The sequence below is a fragment of the Phaenicophaeus curvirostris genome, chromosome 7 (genome assembly GCF_032191515.1).
Source record: "Phaenicophaeus curvirostris isolate KB17595 chromosome 7, BPBGC_Pcur_1.0, whole genome shotgun sequence".
Taxonomy (NCBI): Eukaryota; Metazoa; Chordata; class Aves; order Cuculiformes; family Cuculidae; genus Phaenicophaeus; species Phaenicophaeus curvirostris.
This window is the reverse complement of record NC_091398.1, coordinates 11,318,444-11,331,443: the sequence shown is the minus strand read 5'-3', so window position 1 is coordinate 11,331,443 and position 13,000 is coordinate 11,318,444. Positions and strand designations below refer to the sequence as shown.

The 13,000-nt window shown below is 39.4% G+C and overlaps 1 protein-coding gene across 1 annotated transcript in view; it reads left to right on the top strand.

Annotated features, from left to right (window-relative positions):
• Positions 1–11,834, top strand: part of COL5A2 (collagen type V alpha 2 chain) — a 115,318-nt gene extending 103,484 nt beyond the window's left edge. Inside the window, exons 49-54 of the mRNA XM_069860770.1 lie at positions 896–949; positions 2,445–2,552; positions 4,005–4,296; positions 5,220–5,407; positions 8,826–9,050; positions 9,941–11,834. Coding sequence (XP_069716871.1) covers positions 896–949; positions 2,445–2,552; positions 4,005–4,296; positions 5,220–5,407; positions 8,826–9,050; positions 9,941–10,087 — 1,014 coding nt within the window. The 3' untranslated portion in view covers positions 10,088–11,834. The remainder of the gene's footprint in view (positions 1–895; positions 950–2,444; positions 2,553–4,004; positions 4,297–5,219; positions 5,408–8,825; positions 9,051–9,940) is intronic.
• Positions 11,835–13,000: the final 1,166 nt, after the last annotated feature.

Below are 13,000 nucleotides of genomic sequence, written 5' to 3'. Positions count from 1 at the left end.
TGTCAAGGCATCAATTACAAAATCCCACAAGGACTGTGACAGTATTTCTCACTATCATTTACAAGAACTTCATTATTTCAGTTGCAATTGAATGAAAATGCCATGGAAGACTTAATTTTTTTACATTTGTTCACTGATGCTGTGTAAGAGCAGGAGGTTTCAACGTGCAGAAAGAGTCAACAAAAGAAACCCCAACACCCACAGCATCTTTACACTTCATAATAACCCTGTCAGTTACTCCTGTAAGTGAAATGATTCTAAATGTCATGAAAGCAAGGCTTTTATGCAGAAACAACTTTATATATAGCCAAGCACCAAGAAATTTTTATTAATTTATATCTTAATTACAGTCATTACTCTGTCTTCATGACAAAAGTGAGCAGTAGAATGAGTTGTAAGAGAATCATAGAATCACTAGGTTGGAAAAGACCTCTGAGATCATCAAGTCCAACCATTCCTGTCAACCACTAAACCATGCCCCTGAGCACCTTATTACCCATCTTTTAAATACCTCCAGGAATGGTGACTCAACCACCTCCCTGAACAGCCTGTTCCAGTGCCTGATGACCCTTTCTGTGAAATTTTTTTTCCTGATGTCCAGTCTGAACCTCCCCTGTCGCAGCTTGAGGCTATTCCCCCTTGTCCTATCACCCATCACTTGGGAGAAGAGACCAGCACCCACCTCTCTAAAACCTCCTTTCAGGTAGTTGTAGAGAGCAATGAGGTCTCCCCTCAGCCTCCTCTTCTCAAGGCTGAACTAGAGGGAAAGGCACTATCTGCTGTTCATGTATATTACAATTCTCTTCATACAGATTGTTTTATATCACACACTACTTTAAAACTGAAAGTAATATGATTTAAATGTCATAACGATATGATGTTTTTTTCTATTTAGGGTCCTATTGGTGAACAGGGCAGTCCTGGCATTCCAGGCCCATTTGGTCCTCGGGTGAGTATAATATTTCCAGTGTACAGCTTTTCCTGATTTTCTGTTGTTGTCACCCTCATCCCCATCCCTCCGTGATCAGAGTATTATTTCTGTTTCAATTTTATTTCACTGGCTTTTATTGACTTCAGTATCATGTGGTAATTATCCCACTATCTTTTTCTTAGAGCCATTACCTTGTTTAATACAGTAAAGCTTTGACATAAGTGTAGTTTACAGCTGATGGAAAGGTCAGTTCAGAGTAACTAGAGGACTGCAAGTCTCTCTTTAAAGACAGTTTTGCAGCAGCTAATGTAAAGCCATATATGGGGCAGCTCTGACACTTGTTACTTTGCCATTCATACCCCCTTGTATGTCATTCACCCTAAAGTAAAGGAGGAATATGACTGCCCTGGATGTTCCCAAATGGCAGTGTATGTCTGAATCTGTACACGTGTGAGCGTACAGCAGCTACTCCAGTCTGTGTAGCACCTGTATTTGAACCTACATAAATGATGGCCAAATGCCAAGTCCTGCAAGGCCAAATGCCAGGTCCTGCACTTGGGGCACAACAACCCTACGCAGTGCTACAGACTGGGAGAAGTCTGTCTAGAAAGCTGCCTGGAGGAGAGGGACCTGGGGGTGTTGGTTGACAGCCGACTGAATATGAGCCAGCAGTGTGCCCAGGTGGCCAAGAAGGCCAATGGCATCTTGGCTTGGATCAGAAACGGCGTGACCAGCAGGTCCAGGGAGGTTATCCTCCCTCTGTACTCGGCACTGGTGAGACCGCTCCTCGAATACTGTGTTCAGTTCTGGGCCCCTCACCATAAGAAGGATGTTGAGGCTCTGGAGCGAGTCCAGAGAAGAGCAACAAAGCTGGTGAAAGGGCTGGAGAACAGGCCTTATGAGGAGCGGCTGAGAGAGCTGGGGTTGTTTAGCCTGGAGAAGAGGAGGCTGAGGGGTGACCTCATTGCTCTCTACAACTACCTGAAAGGACGTTGTAGAGAGGAGGGTGCTGGCCTCTTCTCCCAAGTGACAGGGGACAGGACAAGAGGGAATGGCCTCAAGCTCCGCCAGGGGAGGTTTAGGCTAGACGTTAGGAAAAAATTCTTTACAGAAAGGGTCATTGGGCAGTGTAACAGGCTGCCCAGGGAGGTGATTGAGTCACCTTCCCTGGAGGTGTTTAAGGCACGGGTGGACGAGGTGCTGAGGGATATGGTTTAGTGTTTGATAGGAACGGTTGGACTCGATGATCCGGTGGGTCTCTTCCAACCTGGTTATTCTGTGATTCTGTGATTCTGTGATTCAGGAAAATATATACAGCTGATTCAAGCTATATTGGCTGAGGTGATTGAGAAGAGCCACATTGAAACAAAAGAAGAAAAAGGCTAGTCTTTTAAAGTTTGGTAATAGAAATAATTGGATTGCTTCCTGAAAAGATAATGCTTGTAAAGGGCTGTTTTGTATAACTTTGTCTTGGATGCTAAAATACATTCCTTCTTTCTTTTATATTTTCTAGGGTCCTCCAGGTCCAGTTGGTCCTTCTGGCAAAGATGGAAGTCCTGGTCCACTTGGACCAATTGGGCCTCCTGGTGTTAGAGGGAGTGTGGGAGAAGCTGGACCTGAGGTAAATTGATAGAAATATGGATGGAAAAGTTTACCTTCAAATAGTGAGTTTTTTTTATTGTTCATGGCATCACTTTCTCAAACATTCATGAGCTGAAGAAAAATGGTAAGATTTGACACAGTTTCTCCAACAAATAGCCAGGGTAGCTGTGTATTAAGAGGGCTCATTTCTTACTCATTTTCATCTTCTGAAACTGTGACAATCCTGGTCTCATTCACCTGTGCTCTCCTTGGTATCTTCACTTCTGCTGAGGCACCAAGACTTGAATGAATGGTTTGTGGTAGAGCATTCCTCTGTGTAATGAAAATCAAGAATTACCACCTACTGATAACTTAAGTTTTGCTTTCCATGGTGGCTTGCTGCAACTACAAATTAGAACCACTGAGCACGAAACAAAAGTTAAGATTTCATTTATCAAATGCAACATGTTTGGGTGTGTGCTCTGTAGTAAACATTTGGAGCACTGGCTGGGAATTCTGAAGTAATTGCTCTTAAGAGAAATGCTACATTCTGATCTAGCATCTGATGCACCAGAGCATTGAACTTTCAACGAAGTTGTCTTACAGACTTTCTACTGCTCAAGAAAAGCTGGCAGAGCCTGCAGGTGGAGATATAACTATTAACAGATACATTCTGTCTCAAGACTCATGTTACTTCCCTTAGTGTCACAGTTCAGGTTGACAGAACTTTACAACACCGTTGTTCAGGGAAACACCTGCTGTGCCAAGTCATGTATGCCAAGATGATGTAGAATCTGTCTCATGTTCCCATGGCCAGAAAGCTTGACGCTATACAGGATAAATGTAAAGATATTTCTAGTTCCAAATTTTCTGTCCAGGCTTTACTAATTGAAAATGTGCCTGAGGCAACTCAGGGGATGCAGGAATTTTTGATTGCTGTAATAATCGCTTACAGCTGTTGGGAATTCTAAGAAATAAGGTTATTCGGTAGGGATTTGAACAAGGAGGGGCAGATGGCTTAAAAAAATGGAATGAGGAGGCCATCCCTTGACGACATTTTCCAGCTGTTGAGTCTGAAATCAGGAGTAAGAAAAACTTGAGCAAGGTATTGAGACAGGCAGAGAGAACATGAAGCAGAGAGAATAACTCACATGCATGTCTCATCTCTTAGCCCTGGAAATGTGGATTGTTTATCTATTAATACACCTGAATTTTCCCTGCATGTTAAGGTGACTGGCTGTAAAGTTTTGCCTTTTTACTTGCTGAATTTGCTATCGTTTTGCATAGTATTTCATGGAATCACAATCACAGAACCGTTTAGTTTGGAAAAGAACTTTAAGATAATCAAGTCTAACTGTAAACTTAATACTGCCAAGTTCACCACCAAACCATGTCTTTAAGCACCACATTTTTTTTATTAGGAAATAATAATTTTATTTAGTATTTACTCTGCTGTGCCTCTATTAACCTTTTTTTGTTTTTTTAACCTTAGGGTCCACCAGGTGAACCTGGCCCTCCCGGCCCTCCAGGACCTCCAGGCCATCTCACTGCTGCCATTGGTGACATCATGGGACACTACGATGATGCTATGGCAGATCCGCTACCAGAGTTTACTGAAGATGAAGCAGCCCCAGATGACCGTAATAAAACAGACCCAGGAGTTCATGCCACACTGAAGTCACTGAGCAGCCAGATTGAGACTATGCGCAGCCCAGATGGCTCAAAGAAACACCCAGCACGGACTTGTGATGACTTGAAACTGTGCCATCCCTCCAAAAAGAGTGGTGCGTATAAATACACCATCTCCTGTATATGCCATATGATCCTGTCTTATATCCAGTAGATATTTGGTCACTGGAAAAATTGTGTAATACAGATTTTGATTGTCTAAAATGTCATTCACAGTAGGAGCCTGAAAACAACTTCTTGCCCATGAAGTATACATTCTAATAAATCCCGTATTTATTTATTCAGTATTTATTCAGATGTATTTTAAAATCTGTAATATTTAATACTTCCGTGGTACATTAGTTCTGACAGTTTTTTCACCAGAGAGTATCACTTTCATAAGCAAAGAACTAGGCTGGTTACACCAGTTGTGAATACTTGGTTACTCGCTATTAGCTCAAAATATTTCCTATGAGCTGATAACCTGTGTTTGCTTTCCATCCAGAATTCTCTACTGTTGCTCTATAGTGGCAATTCATAGATGGTAATGCATTAACATGCCATTTAGCACTCTCCTCAATTCATATGGATTACTGATGATTCATCAGAATAGACTGGAAGGTAGAGATAATTTGTGGCAGGCCTTAACAGCTTTTTCCCATTTCCTGAAACTTTGCCTTGAACATCAACACTAGTGAGGCTGCCATTAGTTTCTCATATGTACTACAAACTGTCTTCTAGCCATTGTGTGTTCTTTTACTTGGAGTATTCAGGAGCTTTGTAATGGTTTTAAAACAGTTTAACCTTAAACAGCTTTAAAGTCTGCACTCCTTACTTGTGAAATACTGATCAACTTGTATCTTGAAGTAACCTTGTAGAGTACACCTGATGCACACATCAAAACATGCATCACGTTATGTGAAACATATGCCTGTTTACCTTGTGCTTTTTTACTGTCATAACACACTTCTGCTTATCTCTCCTCAATTATTTAAAGAATCTTAATAATGTAACGGAACCAATTTTACGTTCTTTGTAGGTGAATATTGGATTGATCCTAACCAGGGATGTGTTGAAGATGCTATAAAAGTATATTGCAACATGGAAACTGGAGAGACCTGTATCTCTGCAAACCCATCCACTATACCACGTAAAACATGGTGGGCCAGCAGGTCATCTGACATAAAGCCCATTTGGTATGGCCTTGATATGAACAGGGGATCACAGGTAACTGAATATATTTAATGTCAAGAATAAACTTCTATGAACCTCTGGTTTCCTTCTGGTTTAGGATTTTGTCTGCTATTCTGAGCAGATTCTGCTACAGTCAGAACATAGAATCCCCAAATTGCTGAGGTTGAAAAAACCTTTAAGATTGAGTCCAACTCTTAACCTAAGCCACCTAGTCCACCACTAAGCCACATCCCTAAGCACCATACCTACACATCTTTTAAATACCTCCAGGGATGTTGACTCAACAACTTCCCTAGGCAGCCTGTTACAACGCTTGACAAGACTTTTGGTGTAGTAATTTTTCCTAATACCCTGTCTAAACCTCCCCTGATGCCACTTGAGTCCATTTTCTCTTGTTCTATCACTTGTTACTTGGGAGAGGAGACCAACACCCAACTCACCACAACCTTCTTTCAGGTAGTTGTACACAGCAATAATGTCTCCCCTCTACAGACTAAACAGCCCCAGTTCCCTCGGCCACTTCTCATAAGACTTTTGCTCCAAACCCTTCACCAGCTCAGTTGCCCTTCTTTGGACACAGTCTAGCACTTCAATGTCTTTTAATATCTTTTGTGGTGAGAGGCCCAAAACTGAACACAGTATTCAAGGTGTGGCTTCACCAGCACTGAGCACAGGGGTAGATCATTGTAATAATTGATTGCTTGGCTTATATTCAATTGGTTGTTATTATACATTCAGTATAGGAAAGGTCTGAGAGAAAAAATACAAGTGTGTCTAAAGCAGGATTGGCTACAAGTATACCATTACTGGCTGAGATTTATTTCTCTTAATCTCAAAAAATTCAACTTCTCTAGCAGTCTGCTTCAGTAAGCCGCTATTCCTCTCCTTAGAAAGTGTAATTTTACCCTAATATATGATTTAAATCATTCTGTTGTAATTGAATTCTACCTTTTTTTTTTTTTCAGAAAGCTCCTTACTTCTGAAAAATAGAAGCTGACTTTATATATTCTCTCAGCTAATCCATTTTTTAAAAAAGTATGATTGCTGTCATATGTGACAGAATACTCCATGCTGGATGCATCCGTCTCCAGGCAGACAAGAATTCAACTCTTAACTTTCTGTCAGTTATCCCCTCTTTAGTAACTTCTAAAGTAGGATCCTGCCAAATAACAGAAGTTTGTCCTCTGCAGAATGTATGATTAACAAAATTTTGCTATTTTTATACGTAGTTCATAAAATCAAAAGCACAGACACTATTTTCAATTGTTATTTCATAGGAAGTACTTATATATTTAAAATAAGACTTTGGTGTGTAAAAATAGTAGTGCTGTTATGAACTGGATTCCTGATGACAGTTCAGAACTTCAACAATTGAGAACAGATGTAATATTGATTGCTTTTACTGAGATTGCTTTCACTTATTATTAAATTCAGGAGAACTTACCATGACCCAAGATGTTGTAGCTGACATCTAGCTGCCTGCAGATTTACACATAGGCTTTTTTTAAAGTGAGATGCTCTTTGGAGGAAGAAATCATCTTAGGAATAGTATAAAAGAATACTTCATTTTTGAAAACACTGTCAGGAAGTAACAGTATGATCTGTGTAATAGTCATATGCACTCCTTGCAGGTTCTAAGTAGTAAATTTATCTGTGATTGCTAAACAAAGATAACACGTTTTCAAAAAAATGACAGTGTCAGTGTATAAGATTTTCTCTTTTCTTCACCAGTTTCAGAGGAATGTGTACTTTTTTTTATGCAGTGATTCATTAAGCATGAATAAAATGAAAGCTGCACAGATTGGGAAAATATCAGATATCTCAGAAATGTTAGTATTTTTATTACTTTTGTTTTTTATGGAAACAGTGGCACATTGTAAAATATTTTTCAAACTTCTGTGTAAGTTAATTTGTTTATAAATCATAGAATCATAGAATAGTTTGGCTTGAAAGGGACCTTAAAGATCATCCAGTTCTACTTTGCTGCCATGGGTAGGGACACCTCCCACTAGATCAGGCTACCACGGCCCCATCCAACCTGGCCTTGAACACCTCCAGGGATGTGGCATCTGGAGCTTCCCTGGGCAACTTGTTCCAGTGTCTAACCACTCTCATGGTGAAGAAATTCTTCTTTATATCAAGGCTAAATCTGCCCCTCTCCAGTTTATACCCATTGCCCCTAGTCCTATCACTACATGCCCTTGTAAAATGTCCCTCCCCAGTTTTCTTGTAGGCCCCCTTCAGGTACTGGAAGGTTGCTATAAGGTCTCCTGGGAGCCTTCTCTTCTCCAGGCTGAACAATCCCAACACTCTCAGTCTGTCCTTGTATGGGAGGTGCTCCAGCCCTCTGGTCATCTTTGTAGCCCTCTGGACCCATTCCAACAGTTCCACATCCTTGTTATGTTGAGGATTCCAGAACTGGACACAGCACTCCAGATGAGGTCTCACAAGGGAGGAATAGAGGGGAAGAATCACTTCCCTTAACGCGCTGGCCATACGTCTTTTGATGCAGCCCAAGATATGGTTGGCCTTCTGGGCTGCGAGAGCACATCACAGGCTCATGTCGAGCTTCTCATTGGCCAGCACCCTCATGTCCTTCTCTGCAGGGCAGCTCTCAATCACATCGTCCCCCACCATGTGCTGAAAATGGGCATTGCCCCAACCCAGGTGTAGGACCTTGCACTTGGCCTTGTTGGACCTCATGAGGTTCTCACAAGCCCACTTCTCCAGTCTATCCAGGTCCCTCTGGATGACATCCCATCCTTCCGGTGTGGCAATTGTACCACTTGGCTTGATGTCATCTGCAGACTTTCTGAGGGTGCACTCAATCTTGCCATTAGTATCGATAAGGATATTAAACAACACCGGTCTCAGTTCCTGAGGGTCACCACTTGTCACGGATCTCCATCTGGACTTTAAGGCATTGACCACTACTCTTTGAATGCGACCATCCAACCAGTTTCTTATCCACTGAACGGTCCACCCATAAAAAAAGAAGTCCATATGCAAATTTATAAATATTTTCAGCTGATCAAATTTTGACTATGATGCTTCTAAACACAATACAAAGGCTGATAGAAAGCAGACTGCTAAAGTTGCAATATAGCAGGTACACTATAAAAGGGTTTTCTGTGCTTTACTTTTCATATCTAGAGGCAGAATTCATTACAAAACTTAGCATGTCTCTGGAGAACCAACTGCCTTTCAGTTATTCAGCTGCAGAGCTTTATGGTCAAAATTCTCCAAAATGATCCCTGTTATAGGATGTCTGTGTTTCTTTGTCCTCAACTGGCAGCAAATTACAAAAGAAACCATTTTTAGATTTTATGTAATAGAGCTCCTGCTAGCCATTTCTGGAAAGGGTTATGATAATGACAGATGTATCTAAAATTCATGAACTCTTAATAAATTTTCATGTCCTATGTGTCGATCTGTTTCTTTATCTTCACAGTTTGTGTATGGGGATACAGCTGTAACTCAGATGACATTCCTGCGCCTCCTATCAAAGGAAGCTTCCCAGAATATCACTTACCTTTGTAAAAACAGTGTTGGATACATGGATGACCAGACAAAGAACCTGAAAAAAGCTATAATTCTGAAAGGGGCCAATGACCTGGAGATCAAAGCGGAGGGAAACAGCCGATTCAGATACACTGTTCTGCATGACAGCTGTTCTGTAAGTTTGGGGGGGGGTGTCCTCATTTGTTATGGAGAAAAAGGACTTTTGTCCTGTCAGTTCTTCCTTGATTTAGAAAAAAATCCATAGAATGGGATAATTAAAATGCTGTAGAATTTCACCATGAATTGTAGAAGTAACTGATCAAGTAGGTATTTTACTACAATTCTAGCTTCACATCATAAAAAACCTATGTTATTTAGAGGGTATTTACAAATTACTACTTATTAGTGAGCATACTGAGATATATATCTTGCCATTTTGCATTATCCAGTATTTGTGTGCCTGTGTGGACTCATACAAAGAGGTCAAATAACTTCAGGCATTTGCCTGCCAGATGGTTAAGATTATTGAAGCAATACACTGGAGGAAACTAATTGGTACTATGACTGACTGAGTTGGAAAAGAAAATATTCCACCTTCAAACTACCTAGTGGGCACAAAAATCAGCAAATAGTAATTTATTTAATTTTTTATGTTCATTTACATACTCAGCCAAGTCCAAGATACTGGCAAAATATTTTAAAAATTGGTTTTGCACTTGAAATAAATTGGAGTATTCTCTGTGCTTTTAAATAAAATAGCCCAAGAATATCTGTGCAGGCATGTGTTAACACAAATAAATTTCATAGCATAAATTAAAATCAGTCCAACTCAAGAGGGAAATCCTGCTGTGTTGATCTGGTGGGTCTGTTCATCCTGACAAAGCAAGGTGTATACATTTTAAAACAACCAGGCAGGTGTTGCTCAGGGAAGATACAATGAAATGCTTAAGTATCAAACCGTTCAATCCTCCGCTGGAATTCAGGCTGTTCCTGATGTGAGCTCTGGCTTCAGTTTTGTTTGTTGCTTTTTTTTTTTTTTTCATTTTATTTTCTTCTTTGATCTAGAAACGTAATGGGAACACGGGCAAGACTGTTTTTGAGTACAGGACGCAGAATGTGGCACGCCTACCTATCGTCGATATTGCACCGGTGGACATTGGCAGTACAGACCAGGAATTTGGAGTTGAAATTGGTCCAGTTTGCTTTGTGTAAGAGGAAGGGGGGGAAATTAACGCACTATCCAGCAACAGCAGCAATTAAACACATGAACTTAGACTGAAGTTAATCCTGAGACTCTTGAAGTAATGGCTGATATTGGATCAGCATTGTACATATAGTTCTTTTTAAATGCCCTGCCTCCTTTTGAATATTTATTTTACTTAGAAACCTTCAATTTTAAATGATTGAAACCAACTTTTTGGTACAATAGTACAATTTTAAGAGGGTCGATGACCACCTTTTAAAAGTAACATGAAACATTTTCCTTGCTTTTGTTTAAAGTTATTTTGAAATTTACAGGTACTCAGACCAGGCAGTTGTAATGTGTACAACATAGAGCTCTAAGGATTACATCTTTTGCTTGGTTGCATACTGAATGACAGAAAAGTACAGCACTTTTGTGAACTGTTGGCTATATTTTGATCATACCTACTCCTTCAACCCCAGTTTCTCTTCCTGTGGTTGCCAGTATAATAGCCATTAACAGAAATATGTGTCTTTTATTCAGGCAAGATCATTTTAATTTGGAATTGTCTTTCCTGCACCCTTCTGTGTAATAGTCTGCTCAGAGTATTCCATAACCACAAATGATTTATGAAGCATAAATACTACTGGGGTAAATATAAGTTTTCATTAGGGGTGTCCCATATCTTAAATTTTAAGACCAGACTTCACTTCTCATGATGCATCTGTGTAATTCTATTAAATTTTCCTTTCTTCAAAATACATCTTAAACCCAATACTTGTTGATTTTCCAATATTTACCAATCTAAGAAGCCATTACATATCAAATTATACAGATGTCTTATGTATGGTGCCAATTTATGTATGTTGCAAATCATTCACATGTATACCAGACCAATTGCTAATAAAATGAAAGAAAGTTTAGATATTCATTGGTTTTAGCTGACATCCAGACATGCATCACCAGTAATTTGTCTTATTGACCTTGAGCTGTCAAAGCAAGAAAGTTCCATCATTTCTTAGCTCATAGCTACCTCACCTCTGGAAACTGGGATGCATTTAATATTCTTATTTTTACTTTAGATATTAAAAGGTGCTATGCTTCTGTTATTATTTTCAGAAAGGAGATAGGCAGGGCAAAACCAACAAAAAGGCGACGGTGCTAAATGACTCTGTAGAAGGCTGATGAAATAAAGATGCCTACTTGTCAATGTCCTTTTCAAAGCTTAGCTGTTAGACTTTATGGTGTTTGAGAGAACAATGTTACAGTGCATTTATTTGTTGGTCATACAGTATATGGAATATTTTGTGCCACTAACATGCTTTATTTTGTAAAGTATGTGGGTACAAGCTTACTTAGTTCTTTTGTTTCTTTATTGCATCTGTGCTCTCCACATTTTTTGTTTGTTCTTTTAAAAAATAAATAAACAGCTGGGGCCATCCCTAAAGAAAGTCATGCACATAGCTTTATTCATGTATCTTTGCAAAACATTTAATTAAATACATTCTTCTTGCTATGTAAGTGGTTTCCTTTTTGCAGAATTCCTTTAACTGTGTCCTGTATCAGTTAATTTTCAGGAAATTAAAAATAGAAGTATTTAACTTTTATTTTGTTACTATTTGAATAACTTCTTTGCAATGCATTCTCTAGAACTATTTTACATGTAGGAATATAAAGTTATTTTGAATAATGCCCTCTGTTCCAGTTTTTATAAGATACATGTCAATTTGAATTAAGTAGTTGCCCGAAGCCCTATCAAAGCTACATAACTGGTATTGTTTCAGATCCCAGAGAAAGAAAATTTTTACTCAAGAATGAATAAAATGTTACTTAGCCAATTCCTGGTGTCAATGTCCAATTCCTGGATCACTGATGGAAAATATTTTCTGGACAAGCCATAAAGCTGCATTGTAGAAGGGAGGCAAGAATTTACGTTTGTTTCCACCTTTTGAAACAGTAGGAGCTTTGCAGTTTTCTGGGTTGTCCACATCCATTTCCATACAGAGTAGGACAGGAAAGAGGGAAGTTGACAGGTTTATGGTGATGTTACCTATTTGCTTATGTTACCCAAGCAGGAACTCCAGTTTCTTCTTTACTACCATAAAATAATTTCTATAAAAAATTAGCTTATGATATGGGATCCTTGAGAAGTTTTAGATAATGCTGATTTCCCTGGATAATATGAGGTATAATGTCTCACTCCAATATACTAAGGATATGAGGTTACCTCCATGTGAAGCATGCAGTATTTCCCTGAGCACCAAAAAAAGAGCTTTAACTAGAATGCACTCTAAGGTAATAATCTGTAAAAATATTGCTGGGGAATCAATGAAGCAAAGTCTCACTTGAAGTGTGAGGTCTCAGGAAATACGAGTAGTTAACTGAGAAGGCTTTGTAATGCAAGTAGTTGGACATAGTTTTTTTCTTCTCTTGGCTGTGCTGATAGCACATAGATGTGTTACATTATTACATCTTTTTCCCTGTTTAAGCTTTCCTCAAAGTCTTTTTAAGTAGACAAAAAAAGGAGGGGGCAGGGGCAATTTCACTGCTTTAAACTGCCCTACCTCTTATCCAAGCAATGTGGCATAGCCTCATGTAAAGAGAGCTTTAATTTCATGAACCTAGAACGTTGACGATTTGCAAAAGGTTGATTAATTATAAAGTAGCCCTAAGTAAACACTAGCTAATTTGATTTTAATCAACTCATCTGAATTTGTGATTTTTTTTTCCTGAGGGTGCTTGTATCCTTACTGTCATGCTGTTATCCCTGTGCTATTGAAGTCTGGACATGAAATACCAGATTTTGTATGTAACTATAGGCAGATTACAAACTTGGGACCAAGCAGAGCTTCCCTAGTGCAAGGGGTCCCATCAGTGAAATGGGAGCCTATGCTTTCTAATACCTCACCAAGAGCAGCAAAAGTAGCCAAATATGAAAAGCA